Source organism: Vicugna pacos, chromosome 20 (genome assembly GCF_048564905.1).
Source record: "Vicugna pacos chromosome 20, VicPac4, whole genome shotgun sequence".
Classification (NCBI taxonomy): Eukaryota; Metazoa; Chordata; class Mammalia; order Artiodactyla; family Camelidae; genus Vicugna; species Vicugna pacos.
In genome coordinates, this window is record NC_133006.1 from 19,496,131 (window position 1) to 19,515,400 (window position 19,270).

A 19,270-nucleotide genomic window follows, 5' to 3' on the forward strand; every position below is an offset into this window, starting at 1 on the left:
CCAATCCTGGTGCAGCTAAGTAATGCAGCTCACTAATGTGGCTTTCCACAAGCAGAGTGAGAAAATGAAAAATCCGTAGTTAACGTCTTTTTTTTGTTAATTGAAGTATAGTTGATTTACAATGCTGTGTTGGTTTCTGGTGTGCAAGCATAGTGAATATAGTTTCGTGTTCTTATAGTAGAACCTTGTTTCACAGTTTACTTTTTATAAGTGAATATCTGTTTCTGGTTTTTCAGTGTAATTTTACCAATATTATAATAAAATCAACCCCCCCCCCCAAATAAAAGAACATGAATTGTGATACAGGATAACAAGGAGTTCGGAGACAGCACCAAAGGGCAGGTCAGCTCTGCAGGTGACTCACAGATAAGAAAAGGCTTCTTAGAGGAGGGGACACACAAGTTGAGCTTTGAACAGTGAAGGTGGTTTGCCATGCCAACAGTCTTGGAGGAGAGTGGAGGCACAGGTGGAGGAAGGGTGGAAGACATCCCAGAAGGAGGGAACAGCAAGTGCAAAGACAAGGAAGTGGGGACGCGCTGGTGTGTCTGAGGAGGTGGGAGCTGGGGGTTGGGTTGCTGCAGTGCTAGTGGGCAGCAGCCAGAAAGAGGGCTGCAGAGTGAGTGGCATGTCTTGAAGCGGCCACCATACTGTGCCAAGGAGTTTGCGCTTCGGGGAAGCGTTTTTCAAAATGAAGGTTGTAACCCATTCGAATATGATGAAGTCAATTTAGTAGTTCAAGACCAGTATTTTAAAAAATAAAAAGGAAAGTAAATGGGATAGACTAGATTAGAAGTCTTCGTATTAAGGGTAAGCACCATTTTGTGAAAATGTTGTTTGAGTTTTATATATTGTGGCAAATTCTACAAGTTTTCCATCATTCCGGTCTCCTCTTCTTCATTTTAATAATTGGATCCCCACGTGTTGAAACATGGCTGCCCATCTAGAGACTATATTTTTCAGCCTCTTTTGCATTCAGATGTGGCCATGTGCCTAAGTTCTGGCCAATGCTGTGTGAACAGTGGTGGTGTGTGCCACTTCTGGGTCCTGTTCCTAAAAGAATGGCATGCGCTCCTTTATGTCTTTCCCTTTTCCCACTGGCTGGGATACAGACATGATGGTAGGAACGAGAGCAGTCACATTGGGCCCAGAGTATGAGAGGGTTAAAGCCTTGAACAGTATACCCCTAGACCATAAAAAAGAAGTCAAGGGGAGCACCATTCTACTTGTTACATGAGATGCTGCCCAATTCACAAATTATTGAATAATGCTAAATAGACTTTCAAAAATAAAAGAGAGAAAGAGAGAAAGAAAAGTCAAGTTATGCAAAAAATAAATTTCTAATTTAGTTAAGGCACACTTACATTTCTGTTACATTATTTCAGACAAATCCCCAATATACAGACATGTGTATGTATATATGTGTGTGTTCACACACACACACACACACATGCCCCAGGCCAAATATAAATTATTTAAGGATTATGGTTTAAAAAAAAAATAGAGAAACTGCCTGCCCTTAAAATGTTTTAAGCAAGTGAGAAATGTGATCAGATTTGTGTTCTGAATTAGGTCCATAGAGGTTAGGTAACTGATTCAACAGCATTTAAGCTAAGTAGCAAAAGCTGGTCCTTGAACCCTGACCCTTGAATCCAAGACTTGGCCCCTTCAGTGTCACCAGTTGACAAAGATGTGTTTATCTTACTGTCTTTCAATCCTTGAACACTTTTCTCCATCACATTGTTCTCCTAACTTTCTAGTTACTTCAGTTCAATTCAGCAAATATTTATTGTAAACCTAGTACCTAGTACGTTGTGAAAACGTAAGAACCACCTTCAAAAAAAGATCCTTAACTGGAATTGTAAATAGATACATAAGTAGATCTGCATTTAGGCATGAATCAGTGTATAAACATACCTTTCCTAGCTCTGAGCCCTGAGGTGGCGTAGAAGCAGTGATGCCCTAGGAGCAACTGAGCACTTCTGGAACCCAGATTTGGTTTTTAAATACCATTCTTCCATAAAAGGAACCAAAATTCCTTGAAAAAGTGGTTGATTGTGGGCTGGGGAGGGAAAAAAACACAAGGTGAGCCTGAAGCATACTGTGGTGGGCAGGAAGTAGGAGAGGGCTCAGAAAAGGATGGGATCTCCTCAAAAGGACACAGGAACCACCCTGAAAGTGCTCCTTATGGCCAAGCTGGAAGAAAATAGTAACAACAGTATTGGCTTTTCTAACCCATAGAATAAAATAAATATCCATTAGTCCATACTGATACAAATAAAGAATTGCATGAACAAACGACTTCCTTAACTGAGTATCTAGATGACTAGAAATACAAAGGTGTCAGAACTGAGGAGCGGTTGAGTAGGCTTGAATAATTACAATTTGTGGTAACTCTAACTAAAACCCACTTGTAATTGGACCAAAGATTAAAGACCTCGTTCTTGTCTTGTCTCTGCCACTCAACAGTCTTGTCACCCTCAACATCTGTAAAATGGGGATAAGACCATCTACCTTGCTGACCTCGTGATTCTCCAAAGAAATAAAGTATATGAAAGAAAGGTTAAATGCAAAACAAAAACAAAAACAAATCCCTCCTTAATCACCAAGGATTTTGACCATCCATTTCATGATACAATTGCTCTCTATTATTCGTGGATTCTCTATCGGTGAATTTGCCTTCTCGCCAAAACTTATTTGTGACCCCCCAAATCAATACTCACAGTGCTTTCATGGTCATTGTAGACATGTGCAAATCATCAAAAAAACAAAATCTGTCACCACCACGCATGACTTGCCCAGCATTGCCAGCTAAGGTGGGGCAACATGACACCACCTTCTTCTTGCAGCTCTCAGTGTAAACAAGTGTCTTTTTGTGGTATAGTTAGTGCCATGCATTTTTGTGCTTTTTGTTGGTGACTTTGCTGTTTAAAACTGCCCCCAAGGATAATGCTGAAGTGCTGTCTAGTGTTCCTCAGTGCAAGAAGGCTGGAACATGCCTTACAGAGAAAATACGTGTTAGATACACTTCCCTCGGTCATGAGTCACAGGGCTGTTGGCCATGAGTTCGATGTGAATGAGTCAATAGTATATATTAAATAAGATGAAGCACACATAAAATATTCATGACCAAAGACTCACAGGGACCTAACCTTGTATTTCCTCTAGGAACAGTGGTTCACTATCCACTAATTCAGTGTTTGCAGCAACTTTATGGAGTACAGCTACTGTGAATGACAAAAACTGACAGTATTTCGTAGCACTTTCTGTGTACCTGGCCCACCCTATACTTTCTTTGACATAGTCTCAAATATTCCTTACAATATCCTAGGGAAAAAAGGCTTTTGTCTTAGGCACCTGTCAGTCATTTAAGGGTTGAACTTTGTTGGCTCCTCTGCTGTTTTCTCAGCCTAACAGCTGTCTGATTAGCTGAGTACTTGTAGTCACATTTTTTTTTCAAGTAGTCCAATAATTTTTCTTGATTGCTGTATTCAGGCTTTACCAATTTCAGAGAGAAAATGTTTACTGAGGTGACAATCACTTGAATTTTTTCCCCCAAAAGTTTCCTGCAACATTTTAGGAGGAAAAACTTCAAACCGAAAGAAAAGTTGAAGAAAAGTAAAATGAACACCCATAAACCCTTTGAAGACTTGTCACATGGTGATCAGATTCATGTAGAGTCACAGAGTGAAGCTAGGACCAAGGAAAGGAAAGCAGCTGAAGACAAACTCCAGTTTGAAACAAGGAAGAATTTTCTCTCTTGAAGGCGGATGGGCTCAGCTAAGGCACAGTGCCTACAGCCAGGGATGTGCTGGAGCTGATCCCTGTACTGGATAGGAGGGAGTCTAGACAACAGGTCAAGTTGTCTGTGAGTCCACAATCCACTGTTTTGTCTGAGTTCTAAACTGCCACAGGATTGTTTTTATAGCGGTTGTATAGGGTTTCAGCCACCTCATGCTAACTCAGCATTTCAGGGCGGATCTGAGAGCTCAGCCTCCATTTGTAATGTGGTTTCTCTGGAAAGATGTGTTGAATTTCAAACATGTGGTACACAAACAAACTTTTGAAACATGACCTCGTAGAAGCTGGAGAATTGTCTGTTCTTCTTTTGACTGGTCCTTAAACTCCTTGAAGCATCCCAGCTGCCCTCCTAGTGCTACTGTTCCAGGACTTGGGAACTCTGCATTTGCCTTATTAAATTATGATATTCTGAACTTCAGATTCCAACGTGGATTTGACCAGACAGGACGGAAGAAGACCTGAGATCTGGCCCCTTTTACTCAGATTCTCCCAGCTCAGCACCATGATTTTGTCTCAAAAATGCACCAGGTGACAGATTGTAAACCTTGACCTTACATCTGTCCTTATATTCATTTTTTAGGGCCTCCCTGAAACCGAAGGCAGGGGCAGTGTGGTGTATATGGAAGACCCTCAACTTGGAGAGAGATAAACTTAGTCAAAATTCTACTCTGCCCTCCATATCCATGAGTTCCACATCTGAGGATTCAAACCAATTGTAGACTGAAAATATTTTGGGAAAAAAACTTCCAGAAAGTTCCAAAAAGCAAAACTTGAATTTGCTGCACTGACAACTGTTTCCATAGCATTTACATTGCATTTATCACTATTTACAGAGCATTTGCATCATATTAGTTATTATAAGTAATCTAGAGATGATTTGAAATATACAGGAAGATGTGTGTAGGTTACATACAAATACTATGCTGTTTTCTATAAGGGACTGTGGATTTTGGTATCCGAGGGAGGTCCTGGAACCAATCCCCCATGGATGCAGAGGGTCAAATGTACTAGCCATGTGACCACGGTAAATTACTTAACTTCTGTCTTAGTTTTCTCATCTCTAAAAGGGAAATGATTATACGCTCGTAAGTGTCTGTAAATGTCAACGAACGGTCATTCTCACAAATGACATGATATATGACACCATTTAAATGAAATACTAGAACAGGCAAAACTAATCTATAGTGACAGAAAGGAGATCAGTGGTTGCCTGGGGCTGGTGGGGGCGGAATGGGTGATCGACTGCAAAGGGCCAAGGGAACTTTTGGGGTGGTGGAAATGTTCTATATCTCAATGGTGGTAGTGGTTACCTGGGCATGTACATTTGTCGAAACACATCAAACCGTGAACTTAAAGTAGGTGCTAGCTAGTGTATGTAAATGACCCCTCGATAAAGTTGGTTTTAAAAATAATATTCATTCCCTTCTTCTTTCCATCAGTGAAAATGTGTTGGATTACGGCACACATTTTCCAGAGCCAAATATATATTTTATCTTTTATTTTAGACTATTCATATTATCATATAATTTCCACCATGGATCAACGTAAATAAATGAGACCTGATTTGATATGAAATCTCACTTTTTAACTGACTCGTATTACAAAATTGGAAAGATGTGTCATGAGGGGTGTTGGGGGGACAGGTACTAGGACCAAGGTACAGTTAATGTATACTTAAAGACACCACGCATTTTTTAAAAATCACTAACTTACTGGGAATGTATTTTTCTGGTAAACTATTAAAAGCTTGCCATAAAATAAGACAATAGTGATGCGGGCTTGGATGAATGGAGTTGCCTGAGCAAGCTTTTTACTTTTGCTTACTCAATAACCCTCTTCCCCCACACCACCCTCTTCTCACAACAGCTCCTCCCATCCTCCAAGGGGGAAGGGTGCATACTAGACAACTTCTAAGGAATTTTCCTGCTCCCACAACGCTTTTGTTTGCTTACATTTCACTGGGACATAACTTTGTCCTGTGTCCACACCTAGCTGCAAGGGAATCTGAGGAATTTAGTCTTTATTCTTAAGGAAAGCCATGTGACTAGCTAAAACTCAGAGCTTCCATTACCAACGGGAAAAAAATAAATAATAGAAGTTGACACAGGCAATGACTCATCTCTGCCCAAAGCCATATCTAGTAACAGAATATTTCATATATAATGGTGGAAAATTAGGAATTACCAAAATTAATCATGTACTATGGCCATATCAAAATGCTATGTTTACCCATAGTTCTCGAAATGAAAACATTTCAATAGCACGTTGTTAAATGGGAGGAAAATAGGTTACCAAAAATATGAGCTCTGTTCTGCAAAATTATATGTAGATAATATGTACGTATATGTAACTATATAAATAAAAACAAATATATATGTGTGTATATGTATATGGATGTGCTAAAAGTATTTCTCTCTGGGGTGGTAGGGTTACATCATATAACTTTAATTCACCTTATACCATTACTTTCACTAAAAAGCATGTATCATAAAAAATATGTGGGCACCTGTGTCTCTCAGGAACTTCATGAGCGGAGCTGAGAGGCGATCAGTGGCAGGGTGGAATTCAGGGGTGGGAAGGTCCCAATCATTTTCCTTCAGGCACACAAGTGCTATTCAGTTCCTGGGTTCCTGGGAGCTCCCAGGCAGTGGTATCCAGAAGGCTACTGATCTCCAGGCTCGAACTCAGGAGAGAGGTCTGGGCTGGGTTATGGGAATTACTAGGGAGAAGATGGTCCCTGAAGCCAGGAGAGGCAGCACAAGCTGTGGTGGCCATGCTGCGTGTCCTCCCTTGGCCTCCAGAGACACTCCTTACCCTTCCCCAGCTGGCTCTGTGCCGGAAAGCCTGACCTATGTGCACTGTCTCACACCAAACTCCCTGCCTTCTGACTTTCGGGTGGGTTCAGTCAGTGGGAGGCCCTAGGAGGAGATCAGAGGGTGGGAAGAAAGAAAAGCAGGGGTATTTCTTTCTCTGGGTTCCTCCATGAGGGATTGGCACAGGCAGACAGACTGCTTCTCCCAAAGAAGCTCAGGCAGTCTTCTCTGCCAGCCCCCCGGAGACAGGGTGTGCTCCCACTGCGGCTCGCCCCAGGGCACAGCACTGCCCCGGGGAGTCTTCCTAGCACCTGCCCCACACCTTTGTCACTAGGTCTTTTCCACACTCTCCCGCATTACCCAATCTGAGTGTGCCATCTGTTTCCTGCCAGGATCCTGGCCAACTCAGAGGGCTTGGGGGTGAGGGAGGGAAAGAACACCTAAGGTTAAAGGGCAAGGAGAGGAGAGGAAACAGGTTCAAGTGGCAGAGGAGTCAAAGGAAGTCCAGGGGTTATGAAACCAGGGGAGGGGCCAACAGTTTTATGAAGATTGCAAGGAGGTCGAATAAGGACGAGATCTCAAAGGTATATTGGGACGGGCCACCTGGAGGAGGAGCTGGGAAGAGGAAAAAAGAGAATTGGGTGTGTGGTTATGGGAGGAGGGATATGAGTTGGAGATAGAAAAGATAAGAGATGATGAGAGGTGAAAGAAGGGAGTAGGGCAGAGGAGAGAACCAGAGCAAAGGTAGGGGAAGGAGGCAGCCAGGCCCTGGAGTGAAGAAATCTGACTCTTGGGTCCAGGTGGGGAAGCAGGTAGTAATTCTAAGAATGACTGTGTCTGTACAGCAGCACAACACACACCTACACGTTTACAACACCCATTCCTACACACACATACACATCTATGTACACCACCATGCTTCATCACACACATCAAAGATACACGTATTTGCACACGTGCACATGGCATCACCATATCTTCATCCCTGTACCACACCACATACACAGCAGTCATGACAGTAACTACCAGACCCGTAGACCTCACTGGAGCCCACGCGACACTGGATCTTCACTTTGCTGTGACACTATTCACTAGCATCAAGTTGAACCCTGAGAAAAGCCTGGTTCTGTCTACCCACGTGTGAAAAAGGAGTGCTCAGTGTTTACAGCCTGGTGCCTGGTGCACAGTAGGTCCTCTGCAGATAAATCTGTAATGGCTCCACTGTCACTGGCCCTCACCCTGGGGTACTGGGCAAGGGCTACACCTTGCTGTATGTGCTGACCTCCTAAGCAGTTTAACCTAGGGAGCCCCTAAAGACTGACTTCCACTGGCCACAACCCAAATGCCTGTCCATACAATGGAATATTCTAGACTGAAAATGAACCACATGCTAAAACATGCATGAGTCTTTATACCATAATGTTGAGTAAAAAGAGCAAGTTCCAGATCACTACATACATGCCTGATAATCTTCATAATTTATGAAGCTCAAGAACAACCGAAACTAAACACCACATAATTTAGGAACACATGCCTAGAAAATAAAACCTTTTTTAAAGAAACATAAGCAAATGCTATACACAAAGTTCAAGACAGCAGGTTACATCTGGGAAAGGCAAGGAATGGACTAAGAAAGGATCATATAGATAGGTGGATGCCATTGTTAATATCCGTTCCTTGAACTGGGTGGTGGGTTTACCACCCAATATAATATAATGATAACAGCAGGTCTTGCTTGGACCAAGGATGAGAACCAAGGACTATGATTACTCCAATTCTGTACATCGGATATCCTGTTACGATAAATAAAAATAAAGACTGTCCTCTCAGCTTGACCCTAGTTCTGCTTATTTTTGCACTTCCTCCCACAGCGATGCTGAGGGGTCACTGCAACCTTGCTCTTGGCAATCGAGGTTACTAGCGCAAGGCTGGGCAGGAAATGAACTGGGGGATGAGGCCATATCTGCTTTAACACTGTTCTCGATGGGTCCTTTGTGGTAAGGGTTTCCAAGAACCAGCAGAGCAGTTGAGGGAGCTGAGTAACACTTACAAGAAATGAGTCCCTGCCCCACCCCTAACTGTCCCACCCCATCCTCTCTCTCCTCCCTTTACTGCCTCCAACGCTGCCTAAGTGAAGGGTAGCTCACCAGGGCCAATAGCGAATATTTCCGCGGAACAGAACTGCTTACCCGACTCTCTGGAGTCAGGGGAAGAACTGCCCTGACCTCCATGCAGATCCTGGGCCCTGAAGGAACCTGGAGATGACTGACTAGTCCACCCAAACATTAAGAAGCAGCACAGCAGAGTGGTAATGAGTGTGGACTGCCTGGGCCCAGATTTTAATCTGGCCACTTGGTAGGTATGTGGCCCTTGACATGGTACTTTCCGCTCTACACCTCGGTTCTCCCCATTTGCAAAATGGGGATAAATAATAACATCTCTCTGGTGGAGAGATGTTACAAGATTAAGTTAAGACACACTGCTGGGCACATACTAGGTACTGAATGAGTATTAGCTATTATTGCTAAGTGTTAATGAAAGATGCAGTTGAATCAATGAGACCATGGACTAGCGCAGGAGTTTGCAAACCTTCTGGAACGGGCCAGATAGTAAATATTTTTGGCTTTGTCAGCCATTAAGGTCTTTGTCGCAACAACTCAACTCTGCATTGCAGCATGAAAGCAGTCATAGACAAGTCATCAATGATGCGCTTCATTTAATACTGATAATTGAATTTCATATAATCTTAACCTGTCACAAAATATTATTCTTCATTTGATCTTTTTTTTTTTTTGGTCTTTTTTCAACCATTTAAAAATGCAAAGCCCGGTCTTAGCTTGCAGGCTGTACAAAACCAGGTGGTACACCTGATGCATTCAGCAGGCTGTAGTTTGCCAACCCCTGGTCTAAGCGGGGGGAAAACATTAGCCTCTCTGGATTTCTTTGCTTGATCTGTATGTTCGCCTTACAGGTGAACAAACTGAGGCTCATCTTTCAAAGGCCAGTTGAACTGCTGCCTCTTCTTTGAAGCCTTCCCAGATTACTTCAGCCAAGGGCAATAACAACTCCGTCTGCTGCCTCCTTTGTGACAAACACATATTTGTTCATTATTTTTAAAATTTTTATCATGAAATATTTAAGACAAACCAAAAGCTATAAAGAATAATACCAACACCTTTGTCTTTACCAACCAGTTTGTGAAATAAAGTTGAAGGCCCCTGTGCTGATACTCCGCCCCAAATCACAACCTCCTTTCCTCTTCCCCAGAGGTAATAACCACCGTCCTAACTCTGGGAATTTATTGCCATGTACTTCTTAGTACTTTTACTACATGTAGAAGCATCCCTAAGCAGGAGGTAATATCTGTTTGCATGTATGTACACCCATTATTTAAGTGGAGTTTCTTGATAATCTAATTAAGGATGATCTCTTTTTAGAGATTAGTCTCAGACGGTGTAGTAAGGCCCAAGACATCCAGGTAAGTAATGGTGGTAGGATCAAAGTCCAAGGCTGATTCCCAAATCATGCTCCTAACTATTGCTCCCCTCCTGTGGCCACACAGTCATATTCGTTATCTGACCCCCTTTCCACACTAGATTTTAAATTGCCCATGAGAAGAGTGTATGATCTTTCACCCTTCCTATGCAACCTTAAAATATTGCACCTAATATCTTGCACTGCTCCCCAAGGAGACACTATCTTCTGTCACCCCGGCAGTCTAATAGAGGATAGTGCCAGAAACTCACTTCAAGAGCAAGAAGGGTGGGACTTTGGGAGATTTCGTTAGAAGTTTGGAGCAACTTTTAAGTCAAGTGTTAACTTTACTAGAAAGGATGGGGCATGCAACACTCATACTCCAAAACATAGGAGTTTCTGTGTGTGTCTGGCTGGGGAAGAGCAAGGGGGCTAGAGGAAAGGGGAACTGAGAAAATTAGCCCCCAGAACCAAGAAATCCTTCCTTCCTCTCTGGCAGCCACTTGGGGGACACATGGGGGCCAAGCGAGGGTTTGGGATCTAGTCCAAGCTTAAGGGTAGACGATGAGGAGTGAGAGGTATTGTGGCCTGGACCCTCGAAACCACCTGACAAGACAGCATCTGGGCCAGTGTCCAGAGGGTGTGCGCGTGAACCGAGGGGCGGGAGCAAGGTGACCTACGGGGAAGGAAGAATGTTTTAGACTGCTGCTGCTTCTTCTAAAGGAACAAGAAACCGGTATTTACAAATCCTTGATACTCTGCTCCAGTGTGCTTTTGGTTTATCAGGATGTAGTCAGGCCACGTGCACTAAGTGGATTCATGGGTTCTACCATCCAGTTTAAACTAACTCAAAATGAACAAGGGGCTTAAACAGATCCGTGCAAAGAACTCATGACTAAAAATACTAATTATCCCAGCACAAGCAGTAAGAAAATGGCGGAGCTAATATTTCACCTACTCTCATAAGCCTCTTGTCAACCACATTGTAGAGGGAAACTCTACTCACGTAAAAAGGTACATTTTCCACACATTGTTGTCAATGACTAAACCTCACGCTGAAGGCGAGGGGAACTTGAATCAGGAACTGAGAGTAACGCAAGTGTAGTTTCCCAGTAACCTTAACACGCATCAAGGGTACGTGCTCAAAATGTTTTACCGGTGGGAGACTATTGGAAAAAGCTTCAGCTGGTGGTCAGCCTTGTCCAATGGAACTTTCTGCAATGATCGAAATGTTCTACAGTTCCACTGCCACTAGTCACAATGGCTATTTCATAAAATCTACCTAGTGCTGGGAGATAGCCACATAGGCCATATCAGTGCAGCTCTAGAACTTGCCTTGGAAACAGGCTGGGATTTCATTGGGCCCCTCCAGCCAAATCTTGTCTACATAAAATTGGCTCCTTTTTGGACATATATTCACAAAGTTGGCTATCTCAGAAATCCTACTGAAGGAAACCAGATTTAGGCCAAAAGATCTTTTTCCTCCCAGGACGTGTTTGGCACTTATCAAGTATTCAGTCAACACACATTGGCATGTCTCTGCATGGACAACACTTGAGCCACAAACTAAGACAAAAGGTTTTTATTCAAAAAATGCCAAGTATAAAAAAAAAATAAGATCTCTTTTATTCCCCTGTACAGTATTTCACTCAGATAAAACCAGCAGGCTACATGCTGCTCAAAACACAGCCCCAGAGAGGATCCGGAAGGCACACCATCCAGAACTGCTTTTCATATATCTATCCTATATACACAAGCCAGCAACGCCCCTCCCCCATCACCCATGGAACCCATACCCACTTGGGTAATCAGCAGGCGAGGGGGCCCACAGCAGTCAGGGAGCTGCAGCAGCTGTCCTGCCTGAGTCCCGTCACCCTACAAACGAGCAGGCGTTGCAGTCCTCCCCAAAGGTCCCCAAGTCAGAGGAGGAAAGGAGAAAAGAAAACTATGGCAGCAGCCGTGGAAGCTTCGAGCAGGAAGGGAACCAAATAAATAAATAAATAAATACATAAGGTTGACCTCCAGGTTAGAATGCGCATCTTTCCCCCAAAAAAGAGAAAAAAACAGGTAAAATAACTTAAAGGCAAAATTAAAAAAGAATTAGATCAACTACAATCCTTTTGTACACTATCATGCCAACTGTACACACATTTACAGTTTTTCTGTTGGTTTGCATTGTTTGTGCATTTCTGTGTGTGTGTGAGGTCTTGGCTTAGAAACAGTAAAAACCAAAAAGGAAGACCAGTTCACTTGGGAGTTTTACTAAAGGAAGTGGAAAAAGGGCAGGTGGCTCAGCATTTGGCCCTGTAGCCTCTTCCATGGCACCTTTCATATGAAGGATTTGGGGGAGGATGGGGAAGAAAGGGGGAACCAAACCCAGGCAGATTTTTGGAGAAGCAGCAGGTAAAAGAGGCAAGTTCAAGTATTTCTCCCAGCACAGCCGGAGTCCCCACAGAAGGCACTCAGAAGAGTCGGAAGAGGTGACAGGGACTTAATATGGTGCTAGTCCTATTCCACCCCAATCCATCTTCCCCCTGCCCGACCCATCGCGGCATTCAGCAGAACTCTTGATGAAGGGAACAGTTCCATGGCAGGATTCTGACCCACTCCCACCCCACCCCCCACCCCAGGGATTTTGCAGAGTCCAGCAATGCCAGACACCTACGAGGAGAGCATCTATGGGAGGAGTTGAGGCCTAGGATGCCTGGAGTAGAGTCTCTTCCTCCCATTGGGAGGCAGCCTCCAGGGGCCTGGGGTCTGGAATGAGTTGTAAATGTTGTTCCTGTATCAAGCACTGTCCTGCTTGGAGAGAACTGTCACTGGTATTTGGGAGGCTGGAAACAGACACTTTCCCTCCCTTAAGCATCTGATAGAGAGGGGAGAACTTGCTGGAAAAGCTATTTGCTGGGCCCTGGCGACAGGCTGTGGAGATGGATCTCAGCAGTTTCCTGGGGCAGGAGAACATCTTGCATCCATGGATGGTTCTGGATTTCTTCGAAGGATGGCCGATCTGAAGGTCTCAGGGCCAAGCACCATCTAATGAGATGCTGACACTCTGCAGAAAGCAAGATTGAGGTTATGAATGACTCAACTTGTTTTTGCAGTGCAAAGTTCTTCCCAACTTGCTTCCCAGGAGCCCACAAGTCAGGGATTCAACAGAGACCCTGCCCTTTCTAGAACTCATTGTTCAGTGAGAAGGTAGTAACTACCATCTAGATCCTCCAGTCTGCTTTCAGCTAAAAAACAGCTCCCTTGTTAAACCTGTGGTTTTCAAATTTCAATAGCTGTGGCCTTTCCCACGACGCCCACTCACCAGAAATAGGAAGGATGATGACAAGAAATTTTGATGAGACATCACTAAGCTCAATGAGATGACTCAATTCACCTACCTACCAACTTACAAATATAAACACCACCCATAATGAAGTCACTGGAATTGCAGTATTTAGACAACTTGCCTTAAGGAAAAATGCTCAAAGAGCCCTCAACTTTTCACTCCGTGGCAAAACAGCCAGGAGTTGAGGGATCAGGATTCTTTGGCGTTAAAAAAAACAAACTTTCAGTGAAACTAAATGGTCTTAATATTCGCACATGTGTCCATTCTCTGAGCCCCCGCCAAGGTACCCTCAAATGCAAACCATTTGATTCCTGGGGGCCATCTCTCAAGTGTGAATCATCGGCCTAGAATTCGGCTAAGCCAAGGGTCATGATATCTGCGAGACAGTGAAGCTCTCTGGAATTCAAAGACTGTCCTTGAGGACTAATAGCCTTGTGATTCCTGCTTTTACTCAATAAGGGGCTTCCCAGGAGTTACCTGAAGAGACCCTCTGCCTGAAGAAAACTTGGCCCCTGATGATCTCCTCATCGTGCTCAAAAGGAATATCTCCACAGACCATATCGTACAGCAGGATCCCCAGAGACCAGACAGCTGCCGACCTGCCATGGTAGCGATGGTAGCGGATCCACTCTGGAGGACTATACACTCGGGTTCCTGCAAGCCGGAGGGAACAGGAAGGAAAACACACTTTTGGCAAAAGTAAAACACAAAGCAACTGAGTGGTATGCTGAGTAACTCCTGAAAAAAAAAAACAGCACCACCCTACGCACCTCAGCAGCTGGATAAGTTAATTCCCCACCACCCCACCCCGGGGCTAAAAGGAGTGGCTGAGCAGCTTGTGGCAACACTCCCACCCAAAGCATTACCCCCACTTCCCTACCAGCCCAGACCATAAACTGACAATCTCAGAAACAAACAAGACTGGTCAAAGACCCAAAGCCTGAGGCCTGTACCTGGCAGAACCACCTGCAATGGGGTGAGGGGATGAAAGTCTGAACAATCAAGGGAGGTATTCCAGAAACTATCTTAAAATGCACTAACCATCATTCCCCAAGAGCCCAGGTGAGAGTCTCATCTCAGATACCATCCAGACAAAGACACTTGCACAATACTGTAAGTCAGGGTGCCCTTTGAAAGGCCTTCCTCCCCACCGTCTAAATGCAGGGGCAGATACCCACACCCCTTCCTCCCCACACTGGAAAAGTAGACAGGGCTGCAGGGCTGGCTTCACACCACGTGATTCCTGTTTACAAACTTTGAGTTGTAAAAAAAAAGTGGGGGTCACCACGCTGGTGCTCACCAGGGGGCAGCAAAGGCTCAAAGGAAAAAACATGGGAGGACCCCGCCAGCCATTAACTGTTAAATACAAAAAAAAAAAAAAAGGCAGCCCAACCCAGCGTCCTCCAAGGGCAAATAAACACAAACCACAAGCCCCAGTCACAAGTTTTGAAAGGCTGTCGTTTGTTAGGTTAAGCCGCTCAGATGATGACCCACCCTCCAGTGCTTTGATCTCAAGCTCTCCATCCCATCTCTTCTGAAAGAACACACTCCAAGCCCCTCCCTAGGATAGGTTTTCATCCTCTCTGCGGAGACACGCAACTAATTTTCAAACCAGCAAGAGATCTTATTTCACAACATTCATTCCGGACTCTCACCCCACAACACCCCCAAAAATAAAAAAAGTCAACAAAATGAATTATTTAGTGAAACTACTGTTTCTATTCCTTATCTGTCCCCCAGATCAAAGGGGAGAAAAAACTACGGCTCTAAAAACTACCTTACTGAAAACTAACTGCCTTATAAAACAAAACAAAAATTACAAAACCGGCATCAATTTTCATCTCTCCCGCTCTCTACTCCCCTTTTCCCCCTCCCACCTTTTACTGGCGGGGAAACTGGGTCAGACTTCAGAAATCTGGGCTACGGCCGGTTGCCCACAACCTCTTATTCATCGGGAAAGCTTGGAACCCACTGAATTCCACTTAAAAAATAAAATCATGCCAGAAACATTACAGGTTCAGTTGGCTTCAAATCCCCGGCTTTCCTACGCTGGGAAGCTCTCCTTCGCCCCACCCCTGCTAGCATCGAGCCAGGCGGCCCGATGACCTTTACAAAGGGCCGGAGAGGGAAGCCTGCTGAGGCCTTCCAGGCCAGGCCGAGTCACCTGGGCAGTTCCCTCCCGGGCAGCTCCCGCCCAGGCCTAACTCACCATCGAAGTCCGTGTACACTGTGTCCTTGAGCAGCGCCCCCGACCCGAAGTCAATGAGCTTGAGCTCGCCGCGATTGAGGTCGATGAGGATGTTCTCGTCCTTGATGTCGCGGTGGAGCACCCCGCAGTTGTGGCAGTGCCGCACGGCCTCCAGCACCTGCCAGAAGAAGCTGCGGGCCAGCTCCTCCTGCAGGGCCCCCCTTTCAGTGATAAAGTCGAAGAGGTCTTGCACCGGCTCTGGTCTCTCCAGGATCAGGACGAAACTGTCGGGCCTCTCGAACCAGTCCAGGAGCCTAATGACGCCGGAGAAGCCCGAGCTCACCTTCTTCAGCAGAACCACTTCCATGGGCACTCGGGTGCCATTGGGCTGCAGAGGAGCGAGCGGGCTGCGTTAGGGAGGGAGTCGGAGGGTGCTCCTCATCCCACCCATCCTGGGGGTCGCTGCCTCCAGGATACTCACCAGTTCTCCCCAGTCGGAAATCCGATCCTTCTCCACGTGCTTGATGGCCACCTGGAAACCCCCCAGAGAGTCTGTTATCTGTTAGGTCCCTTAGCCGGGGCCAAACACCCGTGCGCCCCGCGCCTGGCGCGCCCTCCTCGCGGCGGGGCGCCCACTCACCGGCAAGTTGTCGGCGACACGGATGCCTGAGTAGACCGAGCCGAAACCGCCGCTGCCCAGTAGCGGGCCCACCTGGTACTGCGACTCAAGGGGTTCCTTCTCCTTACCTAGTAAAAGGGGAGTCACAGGGGACTCAGTGTCGGCCCACGAGCTCCCAGCTCCCACCCTGGGGGTCCAGCCGCCCCTCCATCCACAGGTCGAGGGGGGCGCTCACCGGGCGCCAGCTTGGTGGCGTGCAGGTCGTTGCAGGGCGCGGCGCGCAGGTGGGCTAGCGAGTTGATTTTGGACAAGAGCATCCCAACTTCCAGGGTGTCGGCGTAGGGACTGAGTCTGAAAGAGCTGCAATAGGACCTGGGGCTGAGGTTGTGCGGGTGGTTGTGCCTACGGCTGGGGCTGAGGCTGCGGATGGCGTTGCGGCTGCGGCTGGCGCGGAAGGCCGAGGGCGAGTCGGAGGACGACTGGGGTCGCTGCCGGGGTTGGCGGCTGGTGGACACGCCGGCGGGGTCAGGCAGCGCCAAGGGCGGCGGGGTGGGCGTCTCGTGAGGCTCGTGGGGTTCGTACGGCAGCGCCGCGACACAGGGAGCTTGTAGCTGCTGCTGCTGCTGCCGGTACCGCCACCGCCGCCGCCGCTGCCGCCAAGTCTTCTCAGGCCTCCTCCGCCGCCGCGGCCGCTGCAGCAGACGCCCGGCTCGCCCAGCCGCCAGGAGTAAAGGGGCGGAGCACGCCGGCGGGGGGGCTCGCGGGCGGGCGGGGATGGGGCGGGGCCTCTCCGGGAGGCCTAGGCGGGGAGCAGATCTGCCGGGTGGGCAGAGGGAGGAGAGGGGGTGGGGAAGCGGCGGGACAGGGCGACTCCCCTCGGCCCCCGCCCCGCGCGCCCCATCGCCGCGCCCCCGCCCCGCCCCCGCCGGCGCGTCTCCAGCCAACCAGAAGCCGAGTGATCTGCATAACACGGTTCGCCCCACCCCCGCCCCGCCCCGCTTTCGCGGTCAGAATGGTCTCTACGCCGCCACGACGTGGCGGGAAGGAAAAGGCGCCAAAATGGAGGGGGAGGGGCGCGGGGCGGGAGGGGGAGGTAGGAGCTGGGTGTCGAGCCGCGAGGGAGGAAGGATGGGGAGGGGCGTATCGATTCAAACCCAAACAATAACAAAGCCATCAAAGGCCGCCCGAGGCCGGCTCTGCGGCTCTCTGTTTCTCGGGGTTTTTGGGTCAAGGGCTCGAGCTGGAGCATAACAAGTTGCGCAGACGACGGGCGTGGTGTATCAGGCGGGGAGGCCGGGCGGCCGGCGCGACGGGGTGTGAGGGACGGGGGGGGGGGTGTGATGCCGACGAGGGTGGTCTTTCTGTGTGACTCAGACGCGAGACCTCCAAGTCGGCTTGGGCGGGTTGACCACGCGCTGTGGGCTCGGGTTTGGTCCTCCGAGGTTTGTGTGTTGGGGGCGCGTGGGGGGCGAAGGGTATGCAAGATGTGAGTCACGGCGGCTTCACGGAGGGAGTGGAGGTGTCATAGGCCTGGAATAAAACGGGGAGAGCTCCCCTCACTCGAGGGGAGGGATCCAGATCACAGTTAACACATCCCCCAGATTCCCTAGCAGATTTTTATTTTTAAAATGCAGAAAGGTTCCAGTGAATCGGTCCTGATTCCTAAGAAGTGATGTGTGTCAGAGTGCCCGATAAAGAGGAAATCACGAAACAAATGTTAGTATTGTGATGCCAGATGCTGTTGCAGGCCCTTCTGAGAGGGCGGGAGAGAGAGGAAAATTTCTCATCTATACCGAGGGTGGAAGGACTCGCTTGATTTAATCAGGGTTTTCACGTTATATTCACCTTTTCATCAGCCTGTTATTACCGGTCTGGCAATACTAGCAATTATTGGCTGCCCCAAGTCTTGATTCAGAGTATATCTCCCCTCTCCCTGCTGCCCCCTTGTAAATAACACGGAAAACTGACCAATTCGACTTCCATCCTTTGTCCTTTTAAACTTCACCTAGAGTTGATTAAGACGTGTGAAATGAGTAAATTAAAATTCTATGTAATCCATAAATTGAATTGTCAGGGCCCAAGTAACTGAAAGCTAACTACGTCTAATTTTTTTCAAGTTTCTGCCATTTAAAGGAAAAATAAGGAGGTCTGAGGATCTGTATAGCTGCTGTCATGAATGAATTTAAATGTTTCATTTAAAGGTTTCCACAGTGCTTGTTTTATAAAGATGCCCAAATATTTCATAACTTTTATGAATTTCTCTTATAAAATATTACATATTTTCCTTTTGTTTGTGTACTGTGGCCTAACTCATTCATTTTTGATGACTAGGAGAAAACCCAAGGGAACAAAAATGATTCCCTTTTTTACAGATAGGAAAATGAAACAAATAGGATGGCACAGGGTCATACAACAGCTAAGGGAGGAAGAGATGAGATGACCCAAATTCAGCTCCTGAGCGTTCAAAATATTCCTCTTACTAGGGTCTAAAACTGTCCTTGGTACTAAGATATCAGGTATAAGTGTATGTGCCCACTTCCATCCCCTCTGTGTTCCCTTTTCTTTCATAAGCCCTCTAGGACTATTGTCACTTGTTCCCACTCACCTGGCACTTTTCAGACTTTCTGCCTTTGTAGAGGCAGTCAACCTGTTCTGAGAATGCCCTCTTCTCTTCACTTTTATTTAAAGTCTTTCCAGACTTCAGGACACAGTTGAAGTTCCACTCCAGTTTGCTAAACAAACTCCAAGCATTCTTTTTTTTTTTTAATTTTTCATTGACGTGTAATTGATTTACAATGTTAGTTTCAGGTGTACAGCACGTGATTCAGTTATACATACATGTATATTTTTCCTTTTCAGATTCTTTTCCATTATATGTTATTACAAGAAATTGAATATTGTTTCCTGTGCTATACAGTAGGTCCTTGTTATTTATCTGTATCATATATAGTAATGTGTCTGTTAATCCCCAACTCCTAATTTATCCTTCCCCACCCTTTCCTCTTTGGTAACCATAGTTTCTTTTCTATGTCCTCCAAGCA

At 46.4% G+C, this 19,270-nt stretch overlaps 1 protein-coding gene across 1 annotated transcript; it reads right to left on the bottom strand.

The window, feature by feature from the left end:
* Positions 1-12,325: 12,325 nt before the first annotated feature.
* Positions 12,326-16,958, bottom strand: PIM1 (Pim-1 proto-oncogene, serine/threonine kinase). Its single transcript, XM_072945087.1, has 6 exons — positions 16,465-16,958; positions 16,251-16,357; positions 16,092-16,142; positions 15,632-15,998; positions 13,900-14,076; positions 12,326-13,140 (listed from the first exon to the last, which is right to left on the bottom strand). Exons 1-6 carry the CDS (start codon positions 16,544-16,546, stop codon positions 12,983-12,985), a joined length of 942 nt encoding a protein of 313 aa, XP_072801188.1. The 5' UTR covers positions 16,547-16,958; the 3' UTR covers positions 12,326-12,982.
* Between the last annotated feature and the right edge of the window lie 2,312 nt (positions 16,959-19,270).